At 53.7% G+C, this 25,869-nt stretch overlaps 2 protein-coding genes across 2 annotated transcripts; both read right to left on the bottom strand.

Moving 5' to 3' along the window:
- Positions 1–2,334: 2,334 nt before the first annotated feature.
- Positions 2,335–5,686, bottom strand: tekt3 (tektin 3). Its single transcript, XM_029842552.1, has 7 exons — positions 4,887–5,686; positions 4,391–4,474; positions 4,235–4,305; positions 4,004–4,147; positions 3,618–3,840; positions 2,917–3,071; positions 2,335–2,826 (listed from the first exon to the last, which is right to left on the bottom strand). The coding sequence occupies exons 1-7, from the start codon at positions 5,454–5,456 to the stop codon at positions 2,610–2,612; spliced, it is 1,464 nt and encodes a 487-aa protein (XP_029698412.1). The 5' UTR covers positions 5,457–5,686; the 3' UTR covers positions 2,335–2,609.
- Positions 5,687–15,235: 9,549 nt separating this feature from the next.
- cdc42ep4b (CDC42 effector protein (Rho GTPase binding) 4b) lies at positions 15,236–25,318 on the bottom strand. The gene is given in 7 exon segments (XM_029844260.1): positions 15,236–16,758; positions 16,760–16,878; positions 16,881–16,938; positions 16,940–16,977; positions 16,980–17,064; positions 17,066–17,763; positions 24,990–25,318. Coding segments are annotated over 6 exon segments (996 nt in total). The 5' UTR covers positions 17,618–17,763; positions 24,990–25,318; the 3' UTR covers positions 15,236–16,614.
- Positions 25,319–25,869: the final 551 nt, after the last annotated feature.

Below are 25,869 nucleotides of genomic sequence, written 5' to 3'. Positions count from 1 at the left end.
GCCAGCCAAGAGGCGCTGAGGCGAGCCGTTAGCATGCATGCTAACTGCACCCAGCATGGGTGACTGTTGGACATGAGCCATTTGATCTTTGCGTGGCACTGAGTCACAGAAGTTCCCCCTTTCATTTGTTTGTTTCCATGGTTCCACATCAAGATGTTAAAAATATCTCCCAAAAGCGGCGTGAAGTCACGCCGCCGCGTCAGCCCCACTTTACTGTGATTCAACAGGAAAGAGCGCGACGCCCTGCCGTAACCGTACCACCCGCCTCCTCTCACCCCGCTCCAGGGTTGCGGGTCAGTGCTGTGGAATTCTCCGGAATTCCACCCGTTCGTGTAAACAGGACCTCCGTTTATATACATTGAGCTGCGCGTACCAGTGGTGGCGGCTGCCCTCTGGACTCAGGTTATCTGCTAGCTAATCAGCCGTAACGCACATGCAGTTATGTGCAGAATGTTTGCGGAGTATCGACTCCAGGTTTAACACTTCTCCTGTGGGGGGACGCACGGACACGTGACCGCGGGCGCCGTGGCGCTGCGCCTGGCCGTTGGTACGAGAAACCATAAAGAAAAGTTGTGGATCTTATCAGAGTCTCCAGCTTCCTGTGGCCGCTTCCCGGCGGTTAGCGTATCGTCGCAGCAGCCCTGTTTCTTTTCCTCGTTGGTCCCCGGCCTGCAGCAACGGACAAACCCCGAAGCTTAATCCTGATGAGCCACCAAGCAGCCTCTCGAGGAAACTCCAGGCGGGAAAACCAAGCGGGAAGAGCAGCTTCCTGTGAATGCTCAGAGCCCGGCTGACCTGGGCCGCTACGGTGGGCGGACGCACAGAAACCTGCTGTAACCTGTATTTCAAGATTAAAAAAGAAGATCTGCGCTCGGGTCTTTAGCGCGCCGCGACGGCGCGTGAAAAACGCCAAATAACGCGGGGGCGCAGGTCGTCTATAACGAGAAGCAGGGGGCTAAAAATAAACCGCCAATATGTTGGGACCGCTGGGAGAATTCCAGAGTACATTCCCCATACGCCGGGGTGAGAGGGGGTCAAATAGGAAGGCCTATTTGTGTCGCGTCCATAAACAGCACCTCAGAATGAGCCTGAGAGGAACAGAACCGGGCCTCAGCTGAACCGGCTCATCGTGGCTCTTTATGTCCATCCGGGCCGTAAAAGCAGAACCTGGACAGAAAAGCCGCTCGGCTCTTTGCTAGCTGTCACTGTGTTTCATTACAAGGCGATGAGAACCTGGGGGGGGGGGCGCTTTTGATTCCAGCTAGACAACAGGGGGGTTCTTTCTTTGCGGTGCTCGGGCTCAGGAATGCAGGTTCCGAGGTCGTGCAGGCCCACACACACACACACACACACATACACACCACACAGGGCAGCAGGGACCTCCTGCCACAGAGGGACGAGGGCTGAGTTCTGTTATAAAGTTCTGAGTTCTGTTATAAAGTTCTGAGTTCTGTTATAAAGTTCTGAGTTCTGTTATACTCCTGTGTTGGGAGTGTTTGCTCTTCAGCTGGGACTGTGACCTACAGGACGGCTGTAAAACATCACACCTAAATCAAAGTGCAAGTCAAACACAGGCGCAAACGCCTTATTGCCATGGTCACTCCCTCCCCCCGGCCAGGAATCAGTCTAGTAAAACTGTTCTCTTCCACGCTTTTGTTTAACTCTGGAGCTGCTGGAGGGATCAGGTGTGATGGTGGAAGGGTGGGAGGCCATTAAATTAAATATTCCCAAGTCCTAGAAAGCAGATCCAGGGCTGGAATGTGGACCGAAGTCATCAATCTCATTAAATATCTGTTGAGCCACGCCTCCCCCAAGTCTGAGACCGTACTGTGGTTCTGGAAGCACCTCCAGATGTATTCTGGATCCAGACCTTCCTGTTCTTGCCCTTGATTGGAATGTCATGATTGGAATGTAGCACAACAAGCTAATGCTAACCACACATTAGCAGGATTTAGCACTTCAAACTGGTTTTAAGTCTTTGTTTAGATGCTGGTTGAGGCCTCCGGTCCTCTCTGGACCAGAACACCAAGGAAATGAGATAATGGAGTATCTGTTCTATAAAATGATGGATTGGGCTTTTATATATATATATATATATATATACTGTATATATATATACAGTATATAACTTATCAGTTATTGGTCAAGGACATCCAGAAAGGGACGTCAAGAAAAGACGCACAAAGTCGGCATGATAGAATGTTGGATCAGGTGTGTGTGTGTGTGTGTGTGTGTGTGTGTGTGTGTGTGTGTGTGTGTGTGTGTGTGTGTGTGTGTTTTAGTTTGACAATCCAGACTTCCAGAAGTTGTTTTATCTGTATCTGAATAAAATAGAGGACAATAATAAAGCTAAACACAAACCACACTGTGGAGCTTCCTTGAATTTGCTTGATTGGGGCAAATCTACACACACACAACACCCTTTTAAAACAAGTACACACACAAACTAGCTTAACCAGAGTTTGAGACCCGGTTTGGTGAAAGTGTTACGAAGTGTTGGGGTTGTGTGTCACGTCACTCTACAACCGTTCCAGTCAAATAATCACGCTAAATCACAGCAGAACAACCGGTCCAACCCCAGAGATCCCTCTCAACGATACAAAGGGGCTTCAACTGTAGCCCGCCAGGCGCGGCATGCTGGGGAAGCTCTTGCGAAGGCTCATGCACTTCTCCTGATCCAGGAACAGTGAGTTGGCCTTGATGGACAGGTCGTGCTCCAGGGTGACTTTGGTCTTCAGCAGGGTCTGCAGGGTGTTCTCCGCCTCCGACAGCCTCTCCCGAAGCTTGTAGACGGTGTCCTCGATCTCCATCACCTCGCTCACCAGACTGGACAAGGACAAGGAGAATCATCGGCCTGAGCCAGAAGCCTCAGATGAATGAGACCTTCCATCCATCCGTCAGGTCTCCTCTCAGTACCTGTGATGGGGGTTGTCTCTGCACAGCTCCACGTTGGGCCTGCGGGTCCTCTCCTCCAGGCGGGTCTGAGCCACCTTCAGCGGGCTTTCTTTCTCCCTGACGGCCCTCTTCAGAGACTCGATCAGCATCTCCGTCTGGAAGATCTCCTGCAGAGTCTGAGGGGGAACACGTGATGGATGCATGCACTTAATAATAATGGGGGGGGGGGGAGTAATGTTCTGGACAGGCTTGTGGAGTGGTCCGTTCTGGCCAAACTCAACTAATACGATCTGTTGGTGAGGCCCTTCCCTTCTGCTCTTTCCTGAGCTTTATGAAGGCCCGTGTGCCTCACATCAGTTTCTGTTAGCTTAGCAACCCGGCAACGAGTGGGAGGTTCAAAGTGTTAATCTCAGCAATAAAGCGGAGAACAAAGAGCCTCAGTGTAGAACACGGCCCGACCAGTGACAGTGGTATCTACGAGCATTCCGCACCAGTTCTTTACAGTCAACAGCACCACCGGCTCCTTCTGAAAGACTGGAGTCAACCGAAGGTCACAGACCCCCCCCCCCCTCCCTGCTTCCAATGAGTCCACTTCATCATGAGAACTATGTGGTTTCCAGAGCTGGGGAGGGTCCCAGCAACAGCCCTGTGGTACCGGGGAAGCTAGGAATGCTACAGAAAGGGGGATCAACACCGTTACTTTTCAGGAATGCAGGGGATACCTTAGCTAGGTGTGTCTGGAGGCTGTTCTTAGCATCAGCGGTTTCCGAGGTCCGGTTGGAGAAGGCTACATTGACACAGTTGAACTGGTTCCACATCTCGCCGGAGGTGGCGTTCATCAGGATTTCGATCTCATCCCTCAGTTTGTGGGAGGCGGCGCGTTCGCTCTGGGAGCGCAGGATGTTGTCGTCAGTGAACCGAGACCAGGACTCCGGCAGCGAGAGCCTGGGGGAAAGAAAGACGAGCGTCAGCAAACATCAGAACCGCCGGCACGGTTCTGTTGACAGGTGCTCCCGTGCTGGTTTAAACAAACACGAGGAGCTGTTAGCAGCGGCGTGAGGTGATGAAACGGATCCCCGGGGATCCCGTCTCATAAAACTCTACTCACGAGGGGTCCAGCCTCTCGATGCCTCGGTAGAAGCCGATACCGTCGGACGTGTTCCTCAGGTGGTGACACCTGTCGTCTATCCTGTGGGCCGCCGCCTTGTCGCTCAGGTCCTTCTCCAGCTCGTGTTGGGCGCCTCGGTTGGACCTGCGCCGCCGCGTTAGAAACACAAACCCTCAGAGCTCTGAACCCTCAGAACTTTAAACCCTCCGTTCCTCGCGTTCCCACACTCACGCCAGCTGAGCGGCGGCTCTGTCCAGGTGCCGCCTCATCCGGTCCTGACACGACTTGATGACCTCCACCTCCTTGTTGGAGTCAAGAGCAAGAACAGGAAGAGAGGCGTCAGGTCCCAGGTGAGACGTGCGGCGAGCACTGCTGCGCTAAAGTTACCTTTATGAGACTTTTCTCCACGTCATCGTGCACCAGGTCGATGGACATCCGCTTCTCTCTGTGGTACAAACACTCTTGAGAAACCTATTGACAGAGTGATTGTAGCTAATAAAGGTTTACGTGGTAACGTACAAAAACACCATCCAGCTGTTGAATTAGCCTTTAAATTTAGCCTCAAATGAGCTCGGCACAGTTTGTCTGCTTTCTGCTGGTTTGACTGGATCTGCTGAGGAATGAATAATAAATGAAGCAAGACCCCGCTGGTTCTCCAGTTACCTGAAGAACACGCTAAGGAATCCTGCCGCCACATGATCTTGGCGTGACAGTTCTGCGTGTCATCAGATCTGTGGCCCGTGGCGCCGAGCTGAGCTGCTCTGACTCTTCCTGAGATAGCTACTGTTGCTACAGCCAAGCCAGGGACCTTTGTGAGAACTGCCCCATCACATCCCTAACCCGTGAAGCGAGCCCAAAGGTAGCGCTTTCCCTCCACCCTCACCTGAAAGGGCCCCTCGGTCTCCGCCAACGCCCTCTCCAGCCGCCTCTTCACCTCGGCCAGCGCCGCTATCTCCGTCACCATGTTGTCCAGCTCGTGGCTCAGCTCCGACTTCCAGAAGACGATGCTGTTGAGGCGCTCGCCGATGTTCTTGCTGCTGTTTTCCTGGGTTCTTCTGGTCAGCTGGTTCTTGTCCTGGATCAGCCTGACGGTGTCTCTCCGCAGTCGCTCGGCACTTTTCCGCGACGACTCCGACTCCCTGTAGTTGTTTTGGTTGGACTTGTACCAGTCGTCTGGACTGTAGCGCGTCGTCAGCACCGTCCTGTTGGAGGGATAAAACATGGTCTTGGCTCGGACCAGGTCCAGATTCTCCCTGGGTACGCAGGAGAGGGTTGGGCCGGCGTTGCTGGCCTGGTAAAAGTTGTTGCTCCTCCACAGGCTGACGCTGGGATTCACGGCCAGGGCCGACTGGGTGTTGCGATAGCTGGCCGCCATGGTGGAAATGGCGGGGAGAAAGTGGCCGGTTTTTGGCCGAGTATACGTCGATGTCAGAGTGGATCCCATCAGCTCCATGTTAGCTCTGCTTGCTCCGGAGACTGTCCGAGCAGGAAGCGGTCGGTACGAAGGCAGCAGGAGTTTCACCTGGACCCGGACGTTGACATGTTGACTGTCGGAGGTTGCCGGGTCGACTTGCTGCCGTCCGGACCTGGAAATGAGCTCAAGAGCACACTAAAGGTAAGCTGAGATGCATAATAGATGGGCAAGTTAGCGAGTCATCCGCTCACTCAGCCAATAGTTGTGCAGAGTCATGGGCCGCAGGAGTCGCCCCCTCCAAGATTCCTGTTGACACAGAAGCGGTTGCCGTGGGTTACCGAGGGAGGCTGCCTTCGATTTTCAGAGGAATGTCGAGAAGGTGCTTTTGCCACCCTCGGTGATAAGATTTGAATCATCTTTAATGGTTGGAGGAGATTTTCAGCTTGATGAGGCTCATTTTATACCTTCGCAGGTCGAATGGAATGAAGCAATCTGAGCTTTTTCGGAGTCGGTTTGGTCTCCTAGCAGCGTCCGGGGGCGGTGTAATCCATACAGTCGCCCATCTTCTCAGTCGCCCTTTTAAAGATTCATGACTCAGGAAGAATCCACACAAACCCCTGTCGCACAGCACAATAATCTGTGTTGTGTTACACAGTGGAAACGGGGATCGTTTACACTAATCTGTTCTAACGAGGAGGAGCTGGACAGACGATAGCCCGCCGGCCGCTCCAGAGTCGGCCTGCTGGTCGATGAGTTGATGTTGTCGCCTTTGGCTACATTTGAGCCAAAAGGACATCTTTCTATTCGCCAGACACACTTTAGACCTCTGGGCTCCCACTGTGAGCACTCCCATGGGTCAAAGGTCACCAGTAAAGGGTCTGTAACCTTTCAACACTAATATGTAGCAGCTAGCTTTATTATCTATCATATTTTATTCCACATCATTGGACAAAAACTAGGAAATATTTCACTTATCCACAGAAGAGCTGTTATTTTGGCCACAGGCTGAAAGTGGGCGTGGCTTGATGGTGGCTTCAAGGCGGCTGATCTGCGCTATTTCAGCCGCTCAGGGGTCAAACTGCTATTGTCATAAAATGGAGGTTTGTATTTAGAATGGAATGACAGGTCAGGGCTCCTCCCCTCTCCGCCAGGGCATCACTTAACATGGCCAGGTTGCCTGGTCCCCGCCGCTATAAATACGCCCCCCTTGGAAAAGCGTGAAAAAGCAGCCCTCATAGGAAATTCATGTCAGGAACAGAGCGGCCAGTGTCTGCTGGAGCTGGAGCAGTAATCCCAGAACGTGAGGGAAATGCTAGAGGAGCCTATATATACCCCTGCCTGGTGCCCTGCGAGGGGATGTTGTGAATTACTGCGTAGCGGGAATGTCCGAGGGAGCGAGCACGCTGTCCAGTCCAGCCAGAGCACGCTGACACGCTGGACTCAGGAGGCTCACTCAGATCTTTCATTGATCCCAGGTTGGAGTATTGATGTTCCGGGCTGAGCAACAACGCACAGAAGGACACATACCTGCATGCTAACAACATAAGGTTGCAAACACAGCAAAAGGCTGATGGAGGGGTGATGGGAACAGGCTGCACTCTTCAGCAGCCACCTCCATCTTGTCCGGTGAGACTGGACAAGAGGAGAAGGTCAGAGGTTTCTAAACACACACAGCCAGCGAAGACGAGTCCTCCTCTGTCCTCCCTGGTGTTTTCATACCTTCACCCCCTCCCCCGTCCCCCAGTCGTCGGGCCTGAGGAGCTCCTCTAACCATCTGCCTGTAGCTCACACGCCGTCTCCGTCTCTCTGAGGGACATCGACAGGCCAGCGGAGCCGTATCGGTTTCCTCTCATGAATTGTGGATGTGGTGGCGTGTGAGGAGGATGGAAATGGACAATTAAATCTGGGGAGGGTTTCAAGATCCCCCTCCCCCCCCCCCCTCCCCCGCTGGAGCATTTGTTGAGTCAGAAACTGATGGGGAATTCAGGAGGTCTCAGCAGGTTTGGTGAAGTCATGGAGGCTGAACTGGTCAAAGGAAGTCAGCAACGGTCTGAATGTGTGTGTGTGTGTGTGTGGTGTGTGTGTGTGTGCATGCGTGTGTGTGTGAGACCTCCTTTGTAGCAATAAAAGCATTAGCATGCACACGTGCCTCAGGAGTGCGTGTGTGCTGTTGCATGGCAACACTGTTGGTTCAGACTCTTCTCTGGGCTCTATTATATTAGCGAGACAATGGAGGCGGATGGATACTGTATTAGACTGTCAAAGGAGGTTCAGCCTGACGCACAGACGGGCAGCAGATGATTTACAGACTGTTTATGCGAGTCAGGCTGTGATCTCCATCACAGCAGACTCATTTCAGCCCATCCTGAAGCAGAACTCCCCCCCCCCCCACACACACACACAGTGTAAATGACCCCACAGATACAGATGTGGGGCCTTCGGGTGCTACAGTGTGTTTGATGGGACGCTGGACGGAGCGCGACCACCTCCGCACACTGGGACGGAGGCTCCCCGCCGCAAACCTTCCAGAGTGGGCCGGGGGCACCATGAATGCGGAGCTTTGTCCAGACCGTGGTCATCACATTCCACTGGAGCCACACAGCAGCGGGCAGCAGAGCGGAGGAGAGGGCAGACCGGGGCAGGAGGGGAGAGGAAGCACACATCACACATACACAGCGCACACAAAGGTTGCGGGTTCGACTCTGTTTGGGACGTCGGACTTCAACCGTTGACTGTTGGGAGTGGAATGTGCATAAACGGGAGCGGTCCGATGTCTCTGCGCTGACTCAGGGGCTGAATTCTCCAGAGCTCCGCTATCGAACGCGAGACCCCCGCCCCGAACTTGGGAAACCGCCGCCTGCGTTTGTCATCGAGCGCGGCGGGAAGTGAACCGTGGATGTTTGCGCAGTGACTCACGGCCATGCGAACGCCGGTGCGGAGCTGCTGGCATCCCAAAATGATTGTTTCTGTTCCTCATGCAGCCGAGCAACAGGTCCTAACAGACCTGAACGGGGGAGGGGGAGAGGATCTTTTCCATGTGGGCGGCGTTCCGTGGGTGTGGAAGGGCGTCTGTGCATAGCTGCACGTTGTGTCTTGGCCTCCGTTTGTGCCTGCGTTTATTACATTTATCACAGTTAAAGCCCTTAACGTCAGAGCCGCGTGCGAGTGCGTTCGTAAATTCAAATCTTCGGGGCGCCTCGCGTACGTTCAGCACAAGCAGCTGCGGCCGAGGCATTCCGTAGCCCTGCATTCTTTTTGCGTAATGCCAAAGGTCAAAGGGGACCGGAGCGAGATATCGGGTGGATCCGAAGGCATGCGCTCGTGGCGGGCCCGCGGGGGGGACACGCCCTGCTGCAACGGAACCCCGCTGCCGTTCAGCAGGTGCAATCTGACATTTAGGATGGAGAATTTTGGAGTTTTTCCCAAGCGAGCTGCGTTTAGAAGCGGTGAAAGTGGAATCTGCGTAACAAGTGTGTGAGCGGCTGCTGGTGTCTCCACGAAATCCACCATCTGCACTTGACCGGGAAGGTTTTCGGCATCAAACTGACTGGATTCTTCTCTTCTCACTCACTCCGGCCAAACAAAAGACGAGGAGGCTTCAGATGCATGAATAGGAGGCGGAGATCGGCATTTGGGACCATGGCGTTTTTGTTTCCCGAGGCATTTTCCATCCCCTGCACCCTCCTCCTGACTCTGCAATGCTGAAGGCATCTGCTCCACAGACCCTCTCAGACCCTCACAGGCCTTCAAATTGTTCTGCTCTCCTCGAATCCGAGCTGGAAGCAGAAGAATGGGGCCGTTGTGGCGAGCAGAACACATCGATCTCCTAGTTCGGGGAAGAAAATTTTTTTTTAGGATGTTTATCGCAACCAAACTCTGCCTCACTGACACGACATTCATACACGTCCAAACGCCCGGATATAAATGGCGTTGTCATGTGACTATTACGGCCACAAGGATCCCACTTTGGTCAGCGGGCAGGAAAAACGACTCCCATACAAGTGCGTCCTGCTCATGAGCGTACGTGGCTCCAGGGGTCAGGTGGATGTGCCACGTGAACCGCGCCGCAGGCTGCCGTTAGCCCGTTAGCCTGAGCCGCGGCAGCCGTGCAACCGGGACGGGACGCGGCAGCTGGGAATGCTTGTTGACCTGAGTGGGAGGAGCCGAGGTCAGGAAAAGTGAGGCCAGCTTGTGTCCAAAGATGCTCCTCAGCTTCATTCCCTGGTGTTTTGAAGTCAGACGCCTGGGTTTGGGACTCCCGTTCCAGGAGGGGGGGGGCACCCCAGGAACTGTTGAACACCAGAGGGGGGAGTGGAGGAGAGGCCCTGGCAGCTGCCCCCGGGCCTCGACCCCCCCCCCCCCCCCCCCCCCCCCCCCCCCCCCCCCCCCGCTCTGCAGACAGCTGCAGATGTCAAACACACATTAGCCATAATGTATCCTCCATGACATGATCGTGAAGCCTAATCTTCCCAGATTTGGGAGGAGGGTTTTTCCACTCAGCGTGCGGAAAATCTCACTCCTCTGATTCCCCCCGGGTTCTTCCCGCTACGTAGAAGGGAGGCGGCGGTTGGATGCTCATGCATATTCAGTCCAACGTGCTCAGGATCCACTGTTTCCTCTCGTCTTGTCCTTAGAAGGTCTGCAGAGGGGGAACTGTTGCGTAAGTCTGCGCCTGCAGCGGCGAGCTGCTGTTTGACCGTTTATGTGGTCTACTAGTCACCACGCCGCCATCAGGTCAGCTGTTTCCCAGCTGTCCCAGCAGAGGGACGAGGACGCTGAAGCCGTCCCACTGCGGTTGTTGAGATAACCTTCTGGATGTGGACGCGCACCGCTCAGAGAAGCAGTGATGTCATCGATGTCTGCAGACTGGAGCACTGTGGGAGGGACTGAGGGTGTTTTGGAAAATGCTATGTTGTCGGATGCGGGGGCAGCGTGGACGAGGGCTGATACGAGGGGGTATCTGACACAGGTAGTGAGGTCAAACAAACAAACCGAGGAAAACCGCAGCGGCTGCCAAATACATCAACCTCCTATGAAGTAACAATGTGCCCAAAATATCCCCGTTAGCGTAGCATGCTAGGGATGTGTTGGATTTATGTCCCAGCAGCAGGCTGCATAGATGTTGCATTTCTCCTGCAGCAGAAAGCTGAGCGATGAAAAACACGGAAAAACTGACCAAATGTGATGAAAAACTGAACGAATGTGGTTAAAAACTGACCAAATGTGGTTAAAAAACTGACCAAATGTGGTTAAAAACCAACCAAATGTGGTTAAAAAAACTGACCAAATGTGGTTAAAAACTGACCAAATGGGTTAAAAACTGACCAAATGTGTTTAAAAACTGACCAAATGTGGTTAAAAACTGACCAAATGGGGAAAAACTGACCAAATGTGGAAAACTGACCAAATGTGGTTAAAAACTGACCAAATGGGGAAAAACTGACCAAATGTGATTTAAAACTGACCAAATGTGATGAAAACTGAAAAATGTGGTTAAAAACTGACCAAATGTGGGAAAAACTGACCAAATGTGGTTAAAAACTGAACCAAATGTGGTTAAAAACTGACCAAATGTGGTTAAAAACTGACCAAATGTGATGGAAAAACTGACCAAATGGATGGAAAACTGACCAAATGTGGTTAAAACTGACCAAATGTGGTTAAAACTGACCAAATGTGATGAAAAACTGACCAAATGTGGTTAAAAACTGACCAAATGGGTTAAAAACTGACCCAATGTGGTTAAAATCTGACCAAATGTTTAAAAACGACCAAATGTGGTTAAAATCTGACCAAATGTGGTTAAAAACCAAAGGGTTTAAAATGGGACTAACCTGGTCACCTGTGCTGAGTTAGAGGGTCACCTCTCAGTTTTAGCTGGATCAGAACTAATCAGAACTGGAACAGAACTGATCAGAACTGGATCAGAACTGATCAGAACTGATCAGAACTGATCATGAACTGGATCAGAACTCATCAAACTGGATCAGAACTCATCAGAACTGGATCAGAACTGATCAGAACTGCCCAGCAGCACGACACACGACAGGGTTGGGGTCCGATCCCTAAACTCTCATTTCCTCCTCTGGATGCGCTGACATTCCTCCCTGTGAAACAAAGGAAGTCCTGTGACATCTTGGTCCAACTCTGGACCCGCTCTCATCTTCAGCGCCGTGCTGCCGGGTCGACGCCCGAGTTTTTAGCCCACGTGTTGTTGATTATGTAGCGGGACAAAGAGCAGCCCCCCCCCCCATGACTGATGGGAGAGACACGTCCGGGTGTCCAGAACCAACACACTGGATCATTTCTCTGAAAAGGGGCCCCAGCAGGGACGGTTTCAGGAATGCTGCTGTCCTTCGTGGTGCCGGTTCTGGTAACAGCCAAAGCACGTGAGGCCCGTCGGCTGGGGGGGCTCGCCGTTTTATAAATACACCCCTAAAACAGCCCTGACATGCTACCCTGTGTTTGTGCACCCGCCCGGGGCGACGCGCTCAGGTTCCACGCAGGGTCGGGCCCACGTGCACCACGTGCACCCACCGTGGAGCCCGTACAGCAGGTACCGGGACGTGTTTAGGCCCTGGCGGGTCGGCGGGAAACGGGGCCCAGAACCCACTTCCTGTCTGAGGATCCAGCCTGTATTAGTGGGTCTGAAGGGAGGACCGCAGATGCAACAGCAGGAAGACAGGAAGTGCTGCCCGACCGGTCGGTGCTGCTGCCCCCTGGTGGAAGGATGCAGTATAGACATGAAGAAGAATAACTAAAGGGCCCACCACCACCACCACCCCATCCCAGTGGTCGGAGGAAACGTCCCACTGCACACAGGACGGTGCCACATCTGGTCAACAATACCTGGAGGGGCGGGGGGGGCAGGATGATGGAGTGGTCCAGTGGTCTCCCCTGCCCCCCCCCCCCCCCCCCCCCACCCCACCCAAGAATGTGCTGCCACGCCTGTTTCTCTGTAAATATCTCCCAGCAGGGCAAAGACGAAGCCCACCCTCCTCCCACCCCAGATAAGCAATCCTTACAGGGAAGGAAGCTTGCCCCCTCCACCCTCCCCACCCTGAAGGAGGGTTTTAAATCACAGTGGGGGGGGGTGAGGAGGGGAAGGGGGGGGGGTGTCAGTCCTTCCACTCACCGCAGGAAACAGAAGAGGAAAACTACAGGAAAAGGTGCTTTCAACAGCTCCAGGCAGGATGTGGGGGGTCAAGCTGCTCCCACCAGCATCTGCCCCCACCAGCATCTGCCCCACCAGCATCTGCCCCCACCAGCCTCTGCCCCCACCAGCATCTACCCCCACCAGCATCTGCCCCCACCAGCATCTGGCCCACCAGCATCTGCCCAACCAGCATCTGCCCCCACCAGCATCTGGCCCACCAGCATCTGCCCCCACCAGCCTCTGCCCCCACCAGCATCTGGCCCACCAGCATCTGCCCCACCAGCATCTGCCCCCACCAGCATCTGCCCCCACCAGCCTCTGCCCCCACCAGCATCTGCCCCACCAGCATCTGGCCCACCAGCCTCTGCCCCACCAGCCTCTGCCCCCCACCAGCATCTGCCCCCACCAGCATCTACCCCCACCAGCATCTGCCCCCACCAGCATCTGCCCCCACCCGCCAGCGGTTCAGTCACGTGACTCTGATGGTTCCATCCCAGTAGAAACAGGAGAAAATGGAAATTTCCTGGATCATCAGGAGGAAGCTGCAGCGGGTCAGAGGTGGATCCGTGAAGAATCGGTGATCAGCTCAGATAAACTTTTATTGGTCCTTATTATTATTATTATTATTATTATTATTATCATGCCGTTGGAGGCAGGGGCGGGTCTCTACCTCCATCTAGCGGCGATACCTGTGTATTACAGTACACTCGGCTCACGTCTGATTTGATTAAAGATTTTCTACATTTATACAGATTTTCTACATTTACACCCCCCCCCCCCCCCCCCTTCCCAGTCACCTGTAATTTAGCACTGCGTTTATCAAAGGTTTCTTCTAAAACCTTCTAACTGGGGTGATGGAGGCAAGAAGGCTGCAGGCCTGATCTCCCGGCTCTCGCTGATCGCTTCAGACATTCCTGTGAATCAAGCACAATGCAGCAAATGGAGAACTTCCAACCAAATAGAGGGGAAAATGGGGCACATTTATAGTGCGGCTGACATTAATTTTTCAGGGGAATATTTTCGCTGCTCTGACAGTCACCGGTCTGATCCACTTATTTCTCCCACTTGAAAGACAAAAGAGGAAAAAAGCAGACTGAGAATCCTCAAGAAAAGTCTCAGCCCTCCTCTCCTGTGATTATTTCCGACTCTTCTGGTCGAGATGGGGGGGGGGGGGGGGGGGCATTGTTGCTGTCGGCAGTCGACTTTGGGCAATTTTCCTCCCACTTTCCACAAAAAGAAGCAAAACGAATCGAAGTTTATTCATCAATCGGCTGATTGGAAATCAGAGTTAAGTAAAGGTGGAAATGTGGGGGAAAACTGCCCTGATTCTCTGTTCTGATCGGATCCGTGGAGGGTTCTGGCAGGAAAAACATGAAATATAAGGAGTAAATAACATCTCTGCATTGCGTTTAAAACAGACGTTTAAGCAACTGGAATCATCGTAGTGGATATAAATGTTGTTTTCTCCAGAAGAGATGCATCAGACATGGACACTAAAGTTGATCTGGACCGCATGAAGATATAGAACAGATTCTCCACAGATTCTCCAACCAGCAGGCTGATCCAGGATCCGCCACGGATTCGCCAGTACCTCTGATGCGCCGCTAGATGGCGACAGACGCGCGTCTGTGACGGCCGCGGCGGGTCGAGCCGAGCAGAAAAAAGGCTTCCGATCCATTCAGATCCAAGACGGGGAGAAGAATCTGTGAGATCACGTTCATTGGACCTGCAAACAACGTCCCCCAGCTTCCACGAAGCTCGGGGGAGAGAACCGGGCTGCTGGCGACGCAGGACGCCCGGAACCCGGCGCACAACCGCCCGGCAACACCGAGGAGAGGAAACACAAGCGGGCTGATGATCAACTTTATCTTTTATTGAAAAATATAGACGTTATTTCAGAGCGAGGAAAGTTAAGAAAGTAAATATGTGACGAGGCTGCAGGGGGAGTCCGCAGCCACTGGAATGGGAAAGAAAACACCGCAGCTTTTTTTTTTAATTTATTTTTTTCCAGCTCTGATCCGTTCGCCACTCACCGAACCGCCTCTGTCAGAGCTCAGGAAACTTTAGAAGCAGACCCGAGGCAATAAAAAGTCTTCGGGTTGGTTCTGTCCTACTTACAAAGAAAAGCAAATAATGACACCCCCAGTTTGGCCACCAGACCTCTGGTGCCCGGACGCATCCCTTCGGCTGGTTGCCGTGGTAACAGTGGCACCGAGTGTAACTCGCATGTAGTGTTGGTTTCGTTGTGATGATCAGGAAGGAAAAAAAACACACGTTTATGGAAATTTGGCCAAATCAAACTGCATCAAAATCAACAGAAAATCCTCCCCAGGTGGTTTTTATGTTCTCGGTCGGTTCCATTAAAATAAGGAGGGTGACCGACCTCTCTCTCTCTCTCTCACACACACACACACACACACACACACACACACACACACACCACATCTGGTGCTCCCATTTGTCAGCTGTGGCGATTAGATTTCTGATGCACAATAATAAAAGGTCAGGCATTAATCACAGACACCAGAGGGGAAGAACAATCTCATTTTTCTGCTGTTGTCGAGGGCTGAAAATAACCCCGAGTGCGCGTCGGGGCCCGAGCGACGGGGCCGAGCGACGGGGCCGAGCGACGGGTCGAGCGACGGGGCCGAGCGACGGGGCCGAGCGACGGGCCGAGCGACGGGGCCCGCCTGTTGCGTCCCGACCCCCCTGTTGCGTCCCCGACCCCCTGTTCGGGAGAAGTTCCAGCTGGTTGGGGGGGGCGGCTTTAACATCTGTTCCTGCTGCGCCGTTTGGATTTTTAGAGGAACCTGTAGAGACTCAGGCTGGAACCTTCCCCACACCGAGTCCTGAGCAGGGCCAGCACGCAGCACGTGCACGGACTGTCTGTGCACGTGGTGGGCTTAAACATGTCTGAAGGGTCGGGAACAGGGAGGGGGGGGGGGGGTCCACGGTCCGCCACTGACCTGCTGATCCTCCACAGAAGAAGAAGTCCCAATATGCAACTACACATATAAACAGGAACAAAGAACACGTTAATCTCCACACAATACATCTCTTCTGTTAGCGTAGCTTTAGCATAGCTCCGTGCTGCATTTGGTCACACAAAAAAAGAAGATGGAAGCAGATTCCTGCGATGTGTTGAACCTGCTCGGTAGCAACGTTGGGCCGCCGTGTTAGTAACTCGCTCGTGTTCAGTCCTGGAATCGTCCACACAAGAGGAAGCCGGACCGACGTCCGGCGGCGCGAGCGTTAGCCTAATGCTAACAGCAAACTTCAGAGAACAGCACGTTGGTCTGGCTCCACCAGAAGGTGGGAAGTTCAGATGGTGGCTGCTGATTCTCCAAATAAAACACCTTCAGTTTGTCCCGACCATCGAGACGAGTGCAGAGAAACCGCGCGGTGATGGAATTCTCTGGAAGCTCAAAAATCAAAGAGAAATCACGTAAAGGATCCGGAAACTAAAGCGCGTGTCGGAACGAAACCCGACAGGAAGACGCTTAATTCCATCCAACAATTAAATGCAGGAAGCCAGAAGTCAGCTGGCTCAGTATGGTGTACCTGTAGGATAATTAAGACGTTAAATATACCAAAAAATCCTCCAAACTCAGACTAAACAGTGCACGTTACTCAATAAATATCACAGTCGCGCTCTGAATGTTAAGATCCGTCCGATGAGGGGAGGAAAGATACTAAACCCCCAGGGATGGACGATTAAGGACATAAATGTAAAGAGGAATCAGGACAAATGAAGACCTATTTCACCTAGAGGCGGGGCTTGGTCCAGAGTGGGGAGGACATCCCTCCAGCCCCTCCCCCAGCCCTCCCCACTCGTCCTCCTCGTCTTTTCACTGCTGTAAAGTGTTTGATATTCTAGAAGAATCCGGATCAGAGCGTCCACGTCTCCAGCGGGGGTGGGGTCACATGGGGGCGGGGCTTAGCTGGTTGGATTTGCGGTGTCGAACAAAGCAGCGCTGATGTTAGCTTCACCAGTGAGCGCGTAAGCGGATCGCCCGCGTCCCCTCCCGACCTCTCCCGGTCCTACACGCGGATCTCGTCATCGCCGTCCTCGTCTTCGTCCATGAAGGTGAAATCCATCCTGTCGTCCTCCCCGCGTGGCGAGCTGTACTTGGCGCTGTCCGTGTCGGCGTCGTGGAGGCGGGACTGAGGTTTCTCCTCCAGGGCCGGAGCCGGAGCTGGACAGAGAGCAGGAGTCCAGGTCGCGGTGATGGTTCCTGGAGTGAAGCTCGGGGCTGTAGGGGTCCGTCTGCTGGTAGGCGCTGCGGGGGGGCTGGCGGGGGGCCGCTCCTCCACGTCCTCGTCGATGTGCGGGATGTGAGGCGGCGACGCGCGGCCCTCCGCTGCACTTGCCCTCTTCGTAGCCGAGGTCGTCCTCTTCCCAGCTCTCTTTTCCATCACGCTCAAGAGGTCCCCCAGCATAGAGGGACCCAAATCGATGTGGAAGGACATCATGGACTCCGCGTGCTTCATTGCCGCCTCCTTTAGGCATCGGCGGCGGCAAATCTGTCAGGTGACCAAAGTTCCGCTCGTCCAGCTCGGGATCCAGCGTGGCGATGGCGGCCGCGCCGTTGGCGGGCTTGTTTTCCACCTCGGGGAGCCTCTTCATGGGGCTCGAGGACACGCTCTTGGGCAGCGGGTGTCCTCGGTGCGGGTCCTCATCGTTGAGGTAAGGCAGGGATATGGCGTTTTTCACATAGCTGGAGGAGCCACCAGAGGGCGCCATCACATACTCGTACTTGTCCCCCCGGTTTACCGAGTGCGAGCGCTTGCTGCTCCTGAAGGTGCGGGACAGCAGGCCCGGTTTGTGGCCCGGAGAATCCTGCTTCACCTGTGGCTCCCTGGGAGGTTCCCCCGATCGCGTGCTGAGGAACGACGTGTCCCCGAAGGCGTCGCCTCCCCGTCCGACGTGCATGGTGTGGCGAAAGTCTCCCAGCGGAGCGCTGATCATCTCCGCTGTCAGGTCGGCGCGGGAACGCCGCTTGGACTGGTTGGAGTTGCTCACCAGCTGCTTGAGGATGGGCATGGTGGCGGGTTTAGACTCCAAGGGAGGGAAATAAATTGAGGTTCTCGCAGCGGGGGGGGGGGGGTTGGCAAATCAAGACAGGTCCACAGAGTATAAATCCAGGTTAATGCTGGCGGCCATGTCGATCCTTCAGCTCCGGGTTCATCCTGCAAAGAAGAACAAAGGCGTCACTGCTGCATCGCTGCTAGCATAAAATAAATCAAGCTAGTCCTCGTGGAAACATGTGATTAGCAACCCTCAATGTTCCTTTCAGATGGAAAACAGCCCTTCAAACACCCTCTTTTCTATTCCTAATTGCTCGCTATCGCCGGACTCCCTCGCCTTCTCGCTCGCTCTCAAGCTGCAAGGATGGAAACTTTTGTTGCCACGGCTGCGAGCTGAAACCTCGGTTGAGTGGCCCGAACCTCACGCGTGTGTTACGCAACTGCAGGAAACTAAAAACCTCCTTGTACAAAGTTCACGGCCACTTTCGTAAAAAAGGGACGAGGGCGACGACAGCGGCAGCGACAGCTCTTCTGGGACACCATCAAAGGTCCGTCCTCAGCGCCCTAATTGTCCCGTCCCGGTGGGTTTGTCTCGGTTCCCATTAAGGCCCCTCTGACAGTTGCGTAACCAGCCTGACGGGATGAGCGGAGCTGCGAGAGACGGAATAAAAGACCAACGGAGCCACGCCGGTGCTTCTGCGCTGAGGATCTTTTGTTAGCGAGCGCTTTCGCCTCTCGTTGCTCCTTTTATTTTTCAGCCTTGAGTGTGAAATCGCTGCCAAGACTATTCTGTTCCGACTCTGTCGGCGCTTTGATCCGCCGACCCAATAAAGCTGATAAGGTGGCTCATTTCAACCCTTCGACCCAAACGGGCCTCAAGTCCGAGAGGTTCTTTAAGTGGCCCCACGTGTCGCTGACGTCAACGAGGGTTTCAGTGGTTCTGGGTCATTCCAACCGCTAGCTCAAGCCCACGCCGCGGGCGTCCGCGCGTATCCCTGCTGGGAATGAATGGGGACTTCGCTCAGCGATCGTCCGGGGCAACGTCAGCCGCGAAAACATTTGCATCGCTGACAAGAACGCCATTGAATGAAAAGGCAACTGGAGTACCGAGGGGACAGAGGGGGGTTTGACGGATGATAAAGCTGCCATTTTTCTCCTCTTTAAGAGGAGAGATTATCTCCCAAGAGAGCTGAGCACCACTCACTGTCCACTTCTTTGTTTTTTTTATCCTCTTCAACAAGTCGTTCAGGGTCACCACAACGGCACGAAAAGAAGGCCGAAGAAAGACGAAGCATCCACGATCTCCCTCCATCTACGCCGAACCGCTCCTAATCTGATTGAGGCTATTTAGACTACAGTTTAATGCTAAATGCTACACGTGAGTGTCCCTTTGAGCTGCCAGATAAGAGCAGTGTGGTCCGTCATTAGCCGAGCAAATGGCACCAGGCGGTCCCTGCGTTCCTACATGTGGACGCGCTTGTTTTTCCTCTGCCGCACTTCTAATGGCCAAATCAGTGGCTAGCATAGGCCAGCTTCCTGCCCCTAATCTGACCGGAGACACAGATAAAGGCTTTATCCCCTCTAGGGGAGATCGGCCCATTCAGACAGATCCAGCCATCCCGGGGGCCACACGCAGGGCGATAATATGAGTCCTTTAGCTGCGGGGGGATTCATGAAGAGCCCTGTTATTCCAGGAGAATCAGCCTCTGCGTGGGGCAACAGGTCCTCAAATATCAAAAGGTGCTAACTTCACAGCTAATGACCCTCCAGGAACCGGGACCCCCTTGCTCGGTCAGCGAGACCCCTCCTATTGTGCTCGTGACAAAAGATACAGCAGGTCATGTGACTCTACAGTTTCAGAGAACGTTCCAGAAACCGGCGTGCATCAATGTTCTAGGGACACGGAGGCTAACTGTCTACCTAGCTTAGCGCGGCAGCATTAGCGAACCGCCGTTAAAAGAAAAGGTCTTTCCGGACCGCTAAGAGGTCCTGGTTTTGGCACAAATAATCTATAAAAAGCATCTGAAGGATGTTTGTTTCTCTTCCTTTCTGTCTTTTTAGATCTCGGACTGACTCCAGTGATCCTGCGTAAGCCGGAAACCGCTTCGGCTCGGGGCTAAAATTCCATCTCGCTGTTCTTTTTAGGAGGCTCCTGGAGCGGAACAGACCACAGACCGGCACATTTCTGCCTGAAGAGGCCATGAGAATACCCGCTTTCTTTAGCAAAGAGCCGCAGCCTCCCGGCCGAGCTTTTACGCCGCCGCCGCCGGCGGGCCGTGACTGATCGTTGGGAGCGCCTTACGTCACCGTGACATCATCAATGACATCATCACAGTCGCGTCTCACTATGTGTCAGCCCAGGACAAATGGCTGCTTTCAGCAGGATAAAAGCAGGTTTAAAAACAAGCCTCATCGTCTGTGCACCAGCCTGAGGAGATTTGAATCATTCTGCTTTTGTTCAAAGATATTCGAGCTGCTTTGTTTCACCTTGGACTACCCACAATCCTCGGCGTTGCCCAAGCCTATTGTCAGCTACATTGATATGCTAATGAACATTTGGGGCTATGACATTGCGAATCAATTAATCAATGGCGCCGCGTGAGAAGGCAGAGGCGCTACACGCCTGACAAAGGTCGACCAACTTCTCTGGGCCCTCCGGCACCAACCTGCGATTCCCAGGGCAACGTTAGCTTATCTCATCATCAAGCTCCAGCCTTGGCGTGAAGGCTGCTGACGTCACGCCCCGACACGCACCTGAAAAACTGGACCAGAACCAGGGCGGAAAGAATTTCGCAGGAAACATCTTGAGTTATTTAGAGCGGGTGGAACTGGTTGGTCCAGCTCCTCCTCACGTCTGCGTACACAGCCCGGAGGCGAAGACGCCATGGCCAACGCCACAGTTGCGACTGGCTAATATGGAACAGGTATCAGAACCGGTGTCAGTTGGTACAGCTCAGCGGTTACCTCGGTGACCGTTCCAGCGGAGACACAATTCACTTCATCTTTAATTGGGAAGTTTCTCTTACAGTCAAGATGGTTCTTAAGTGCTTCCCAGAAATCCTGACCTGGAGGAGGTTTACAGATACGCAAAACTGCCGGCATTTGTCACGTAGGCAGGAAACGTGTCAGCAGGTCAGCAGGTCAGCAGTGTGAGAGGTCCACCGCGGGGTCCAACACCCTTCCAGGGTCGGCCGGAGGGCAACATCCCGACGCAGGCGGGGAGCGGGGCGCAGCATGTAAAGCGCATGGAAATAAAGGCAGCCTGTGTGCCCCGGCCCACGGGAGCGCCGCTCCCCCACAGCTCATCGCCATGGCCGCATCAACAAACTTCCTGTTTTAATCCTCCTCAGTCCTGATATGCAGACAAACAGGTTTCCACGATGGAGGACCCAGAAACTACCTCACAATATGAGCTTTTCCATGTGAAAATGGCGGCGGCGTTCCGTGTGAAGCCCGCCCGGAATGGCAACGGCCATGTGGCGCCTTCCTCGGCCCACCGGGGCTTCCAGAGAGCCGGACGGCACAGATGGAGCTGATGGAGGGAAACTCTCAGGCCTCGGAAGGGCGGCGGAGGGTGTCGCCACACCGGATCCGCTCACTCACGCCGCCAGAGACAGACGCTCTTTCACCGTGTCCTGCGAGTAACCGTCCCACTCCCTCATTAGGGGGCCACGGCGGAGGGAACGTCCTGTACTCTGTGTGTGTGTTTGTGCATCCACGCGGGAGTGCACGAGTAATTAATCACTAAAATCGTCCCATCAGTCTCTGACAGATTCCGAGCTTTGCGGCTGGTACCAGCGGACAGGAACCGAGCCAAACCTTTGAATTAAGTGTCCAAAAAGCCGTTGACGATGAAACAGCCGCGTTTCCCCCGACGACGGTGCTAAAGATCACTGGGAGAGAACAGAGGACTTTAAAGAGGAGGGAGACGGATCAGCACGTGGGATGTTATCTTATTTGAGCTGCTGATGAAAGATAAAACGGTCCATGCGCTGTGTCACATGACAACGGCGTCGGTCACGCACACCCAAACGGGAACAGACAAAACTCCTGGAGCATTATGGGTAAAAAAAACAAAACAGGGCTGTTAAGATCAGAGCTAATGTCAATAATTCATTAAACTAAAGGAGAGTGTGGGGAGACATTCCCCGTCGTTGAGGACGGGGTGGAGGAATAGTTCCCTAAAAAGGTCGACAGTCACCAACAGGAAGTGGTTGAAGGTGACGCCTGGAGCCGCAGACAGCTAATATTAATTAGCATTGAGCAGCAACCTCCAGCTAAATGTAAATACGAGTTAATTATCTGCCATGTTTAGATGTGGTCTCGAGTCGTTGCTTATTGGACATCCGACGTGCAGCAATTCCTCAGAGTAGGAATTCAGACGTACAACAGGGTGTTATTAGGCCTGAAAAGGACCGTTCAACCCGCCAACCAGGGCGAACTATCAGACTCGCTCAAAGAAACTGTCCCCGAAAAGATAAGATGGTGGCGCCTCAACAATCTCCACTTCTGACAGAAAGAGGAGAAAAGGTTGAGAGTCTTCAGTGGAATCAGCAGGAGGCTTCTGACTGTGACAAGATGATAAGGAACCGCGAACCACTTCCAGGACGCCGACACCCCCCCCAACAGCTCTGGCCTCTTCTGGGTTATCACGGCCTCTTTGCTGAGGTCAAACACAAACTGGAGACGAGCTAATAAACCTCCTAGCGTGCTAATTTAACGCTATAAAGAATGCTAACAAGGAAGGAGACAAATGCCAGGACCAGGATGGGGGACAGAGCCTGGTCGCTCCTGTCCTTGCAGGGTTTGCCTGGACCCTGAGCAGACACGTTAGCCGGGAGCCAAAGTGCGTCCTCAGCAGTCTTCAGGAATGTTCGGCTAAGCACACAGAGATTGATTAGATCACAGCGGATCGGTTGCGTGAGGCAACCAAATCAGAGTTCCTCGTCTGCACAAAGCTGCGCTTGTGTTTTTCACGTGACCACCAGCCAGATAGAGACTTCAGAGTTAGCAGTGAGCGTTTTAAGGGTCTAGACACTCGTGGAAAAGCCGGAATTCCGTGCCATATAAACTCCCACTCTTAGGAAGCAGCAGATCTGTCGTCCAGATGTTAAAAATGGCCTCCAAAGCCGGCCAGTATTTGGCAGTCGCCATCGCTATCGCTGTCTCCGCCAAGGCCCGCCTTGACTTCCTGTGAAGTTTTCCGCCCGGGTCTCCCGTCCCCGCTGGGCTGACACCAGGATGAACTGTGAGGTCCGCCAACGGGTCCAGGAACAATCGGCGAGGAAACAAAAGTGGAAGCTTAAGAAAGAGGAAGACGGGAACTCACGCAGGGCCTGCGGGGGCGGCGTGGCGCCGGAGGCCCAAGGTGAAGGAGGGAAAGTGAACCACGGCGTGGTTAAGGGAGGATAAAGACCTCCGCCCGCGGCGTCCTCAGAGGAACTCAGTAACCCGGAAGTCTTGCATCACACAACGACGGCGAGGAAACGGCGGGGACTCTTCTATGACTCAACCGGAGCGTCCTAGACATTCCACATGGTCGGCGTGATGCTTTCAGACCCTCGCCACTCATCAGCAAAGGCGTGACGTCAATTTGCAAACGCGTTCTGCCGAGATTCCAGCGGCTGGAACCGCGACGTCCCGGAGTGGCCTGATGGGAAATGCGCACCAGCACCCCGTCATGGCGTAACCATGGTGATCCGACATCGGATACCGTGTTTAGGCTCGAAGCGGATCTTGGGGGAGCAAAATCCTCAGCTGGTGTTTTCAAAAAGGAAATTAAAAAAATTGTTGTCTACGAAAATAACTGTGGGTGGAACCGGGTTTTTACACGCCGCCGGAGATGTTTGTGACTAAGTGACAGGTGTAAACGGGGCGTCGCGCCAAAGAAAGTGTCTTCATTCCTGGGAACAAACGTTAGCTATTGTTGCTAACGGGGCCAGAAACCCGGCTCAGGTTCCTGCCTCCTCCTGGGAGCTTTAGCAGGTTTCACCACTGAACCACCAACTCAGGGTTGGATGAGGAACCTTCGCTGTTCAGGGGGTACCAGCCATCTCGGGTAATTGCCCTCCAAAGCCCCCGCTGCTGATTCCTGCCCCAACGGCTCCCGGTGATGTAATAGCAGCCACATTTCCGGAGCCGCAACTTAAGCCTGACGAAGCTATGACTTATGTCTCCCGGGTCGAATCCTGCGAAAACACGACCTTTGGTTCCCCGTCAGCCTCCTACGGAGCGCGGGACACGCCGCCGCGTCACCATGGCAACAAGTCATTTACGTTTCCTTCGAGCCTGGGAAGCACATCTGCCTTCGGTTACCTGCTCGGTGTTTATTTGGAGGTGTAAGAACCTGCCTAAATCGCCCCCACTGTAATTTACTGAATGTGTAATTCCCCCCCCCCCCAGTATGATAGTTTAATGACCTTAGTCCCGTCAGGGCTGGGCAGCAGGCCAGCAGCATCCTCCAGAGCCCGCTGGAACAGCGGCCATCGGGAAAAATGCCGGAGTCAGAGAATGACATATGGGTCTGCCCCCCCCCCCCACCACCACCACCCCTACACGGGCAGAGTGGGATGGGACGAGAACCACTGCCATCAGGGGCCTGATCATGGCCTAACTGACCTCACAGAGCTGTCATCGGGATACCCAGACCGAGTAACCCGGAGGTCAGAGGTCACCCGCCGACAGCCCCTCCCACTTCAGCGACTGTGGAGAACCCAGGGCAGATGATGAGGAAGGAAGAACAAAACTGATGGCGATTTAGTGTTAAATCTCCCAGGATTTACACGCTTTCCATGACCCGGACCGCCACGGTGGCCATGAGAGGCAACAGGACGGGACACGGAGACGTGGACATATTTGGGAGGAAGCGAGGCAGGAGGGTTCCAGAGCATTAGCGTTACGTAAGTCTCATCTGCCGCTCGGAATAAACCATATCAGGTTCTTATCTGGGACGCCGAGTCCGACTGCTGCAGCCGCGCTCCCGGGGAGGGACGCCGCTTCCCGTCGGTGCACATTCCACCCTGATCCGCGGCCAGAATCCGCTCGGCGCTGCGTTCTGAGGAGAAAACTTCCACTCTTGGTGGATTTACCGGGATATCTTCCGACAACAGGACAAGATGGAAGCTGGGGGAGCTGCTAACTGGGGAAGTTTCACGCGCCAGTTTACACCAGCGGCTTTTCCACTTGTTTCCCACTTTTCCCTCTTCACCCAACTGAAATCAGAGTCTTAAAAAAAGTCCACCGGAAGTTCTAATTCGCGGCAGATTTGTCCCGGTTTCGGCTCCAGCTGTTCCCTCAGCGCAACGGGAACGCGGGGAAAGGTGATCTTGTTTACTAGTGACGTCATTTAGCGGCCGCGAAAGTAGCGCGGTTTGAAGGAGAAACGTTACCTTGGCTTCCGGTCCGGGGTCAGCTCGGCGTGTCCGCGGGGGGGGGGACAGAAAGTCGGAGTTTGTGGGAAGTTTCTGCGGGAGGTTTCCAGGACTGGACGGTCCCCGGGCTGCTGCTCCAACGGCCGTTTACTTTGCAACTGTGTGGCGGACAAAAGCGGATCCTCCCCCCCAGCCTCCTCCTCCTCCTCCCCCCCCCCCACACACCACCACCTCCACCAGCACCACCCCCCCGCTGCGGTTTAAAGAGACACAGCCCCGCGGATGCGCCCAACAATGGAAGAACTTCAACTTGGTGGGGGCTCCAAAATCAAATCAAAGGAACTTTAAAATGGTCGCCTGGCGGGGCGATGGGGGGGGGGGGCATTTAAAGGGACAAATCGCTATTTTATATTGTTCCTACAAGTTTAGACTTAATCCCAAACTTCTTGAAACTGTTCATGTTTTAATTCATCTAACGCAGCTCAGCTCTGGTTCTAGCTAATGCTAATGCTAAACTAAAGTAGTAGAAAACGATGCATGCTAATATATATATGTGGTTCTGAAAGAAAATGATTCGTCAAAGTGAATAATGTTAAATTGGGGGGGTAAAGCTGTGCTGCCACCTGCTGCAGCAGCTCATTTGATGACTTAATGAGCCGAACCTGACCTGGGTCCAGACGGACCTCTCGAGCCAGCGTCTGTGGCGCTGATGTGTCTGCATGGAGGAAACAAAACTCCATAAACAGGTTCTCAAAACCGCTAGTAATGCAACATTTATAACGCCTGCAGGCGTTCATATTCAAGCATTAGTCTGGCCAGCGTGTTTCCAGAACACCCAGCTAAGCTAAGCTAACCATCTGCGTGTGGCTCCACAAAGTTTAATATTGTAAATACCCAC

Source organism: Takifugu rubripes, chromosome 1, assembly GCF_901000725.2.
Source record: "Takifugu rubripes chromosome 1, fTakRub1.2, whole genome shotgun sequence".
Classification (NCBI taxonomy): domain Eukaryota; kingdom Metazoa; phylum Chordata; class Actinopteri; order Tetraodontiformes; family Tetraodontidae; genus Takifugu; species Takifugu rubripes.
Note: the sequence above shows the minus strand (reverse complement) of the source record. Positions and strands in the feature narration are given on the sequence as shown.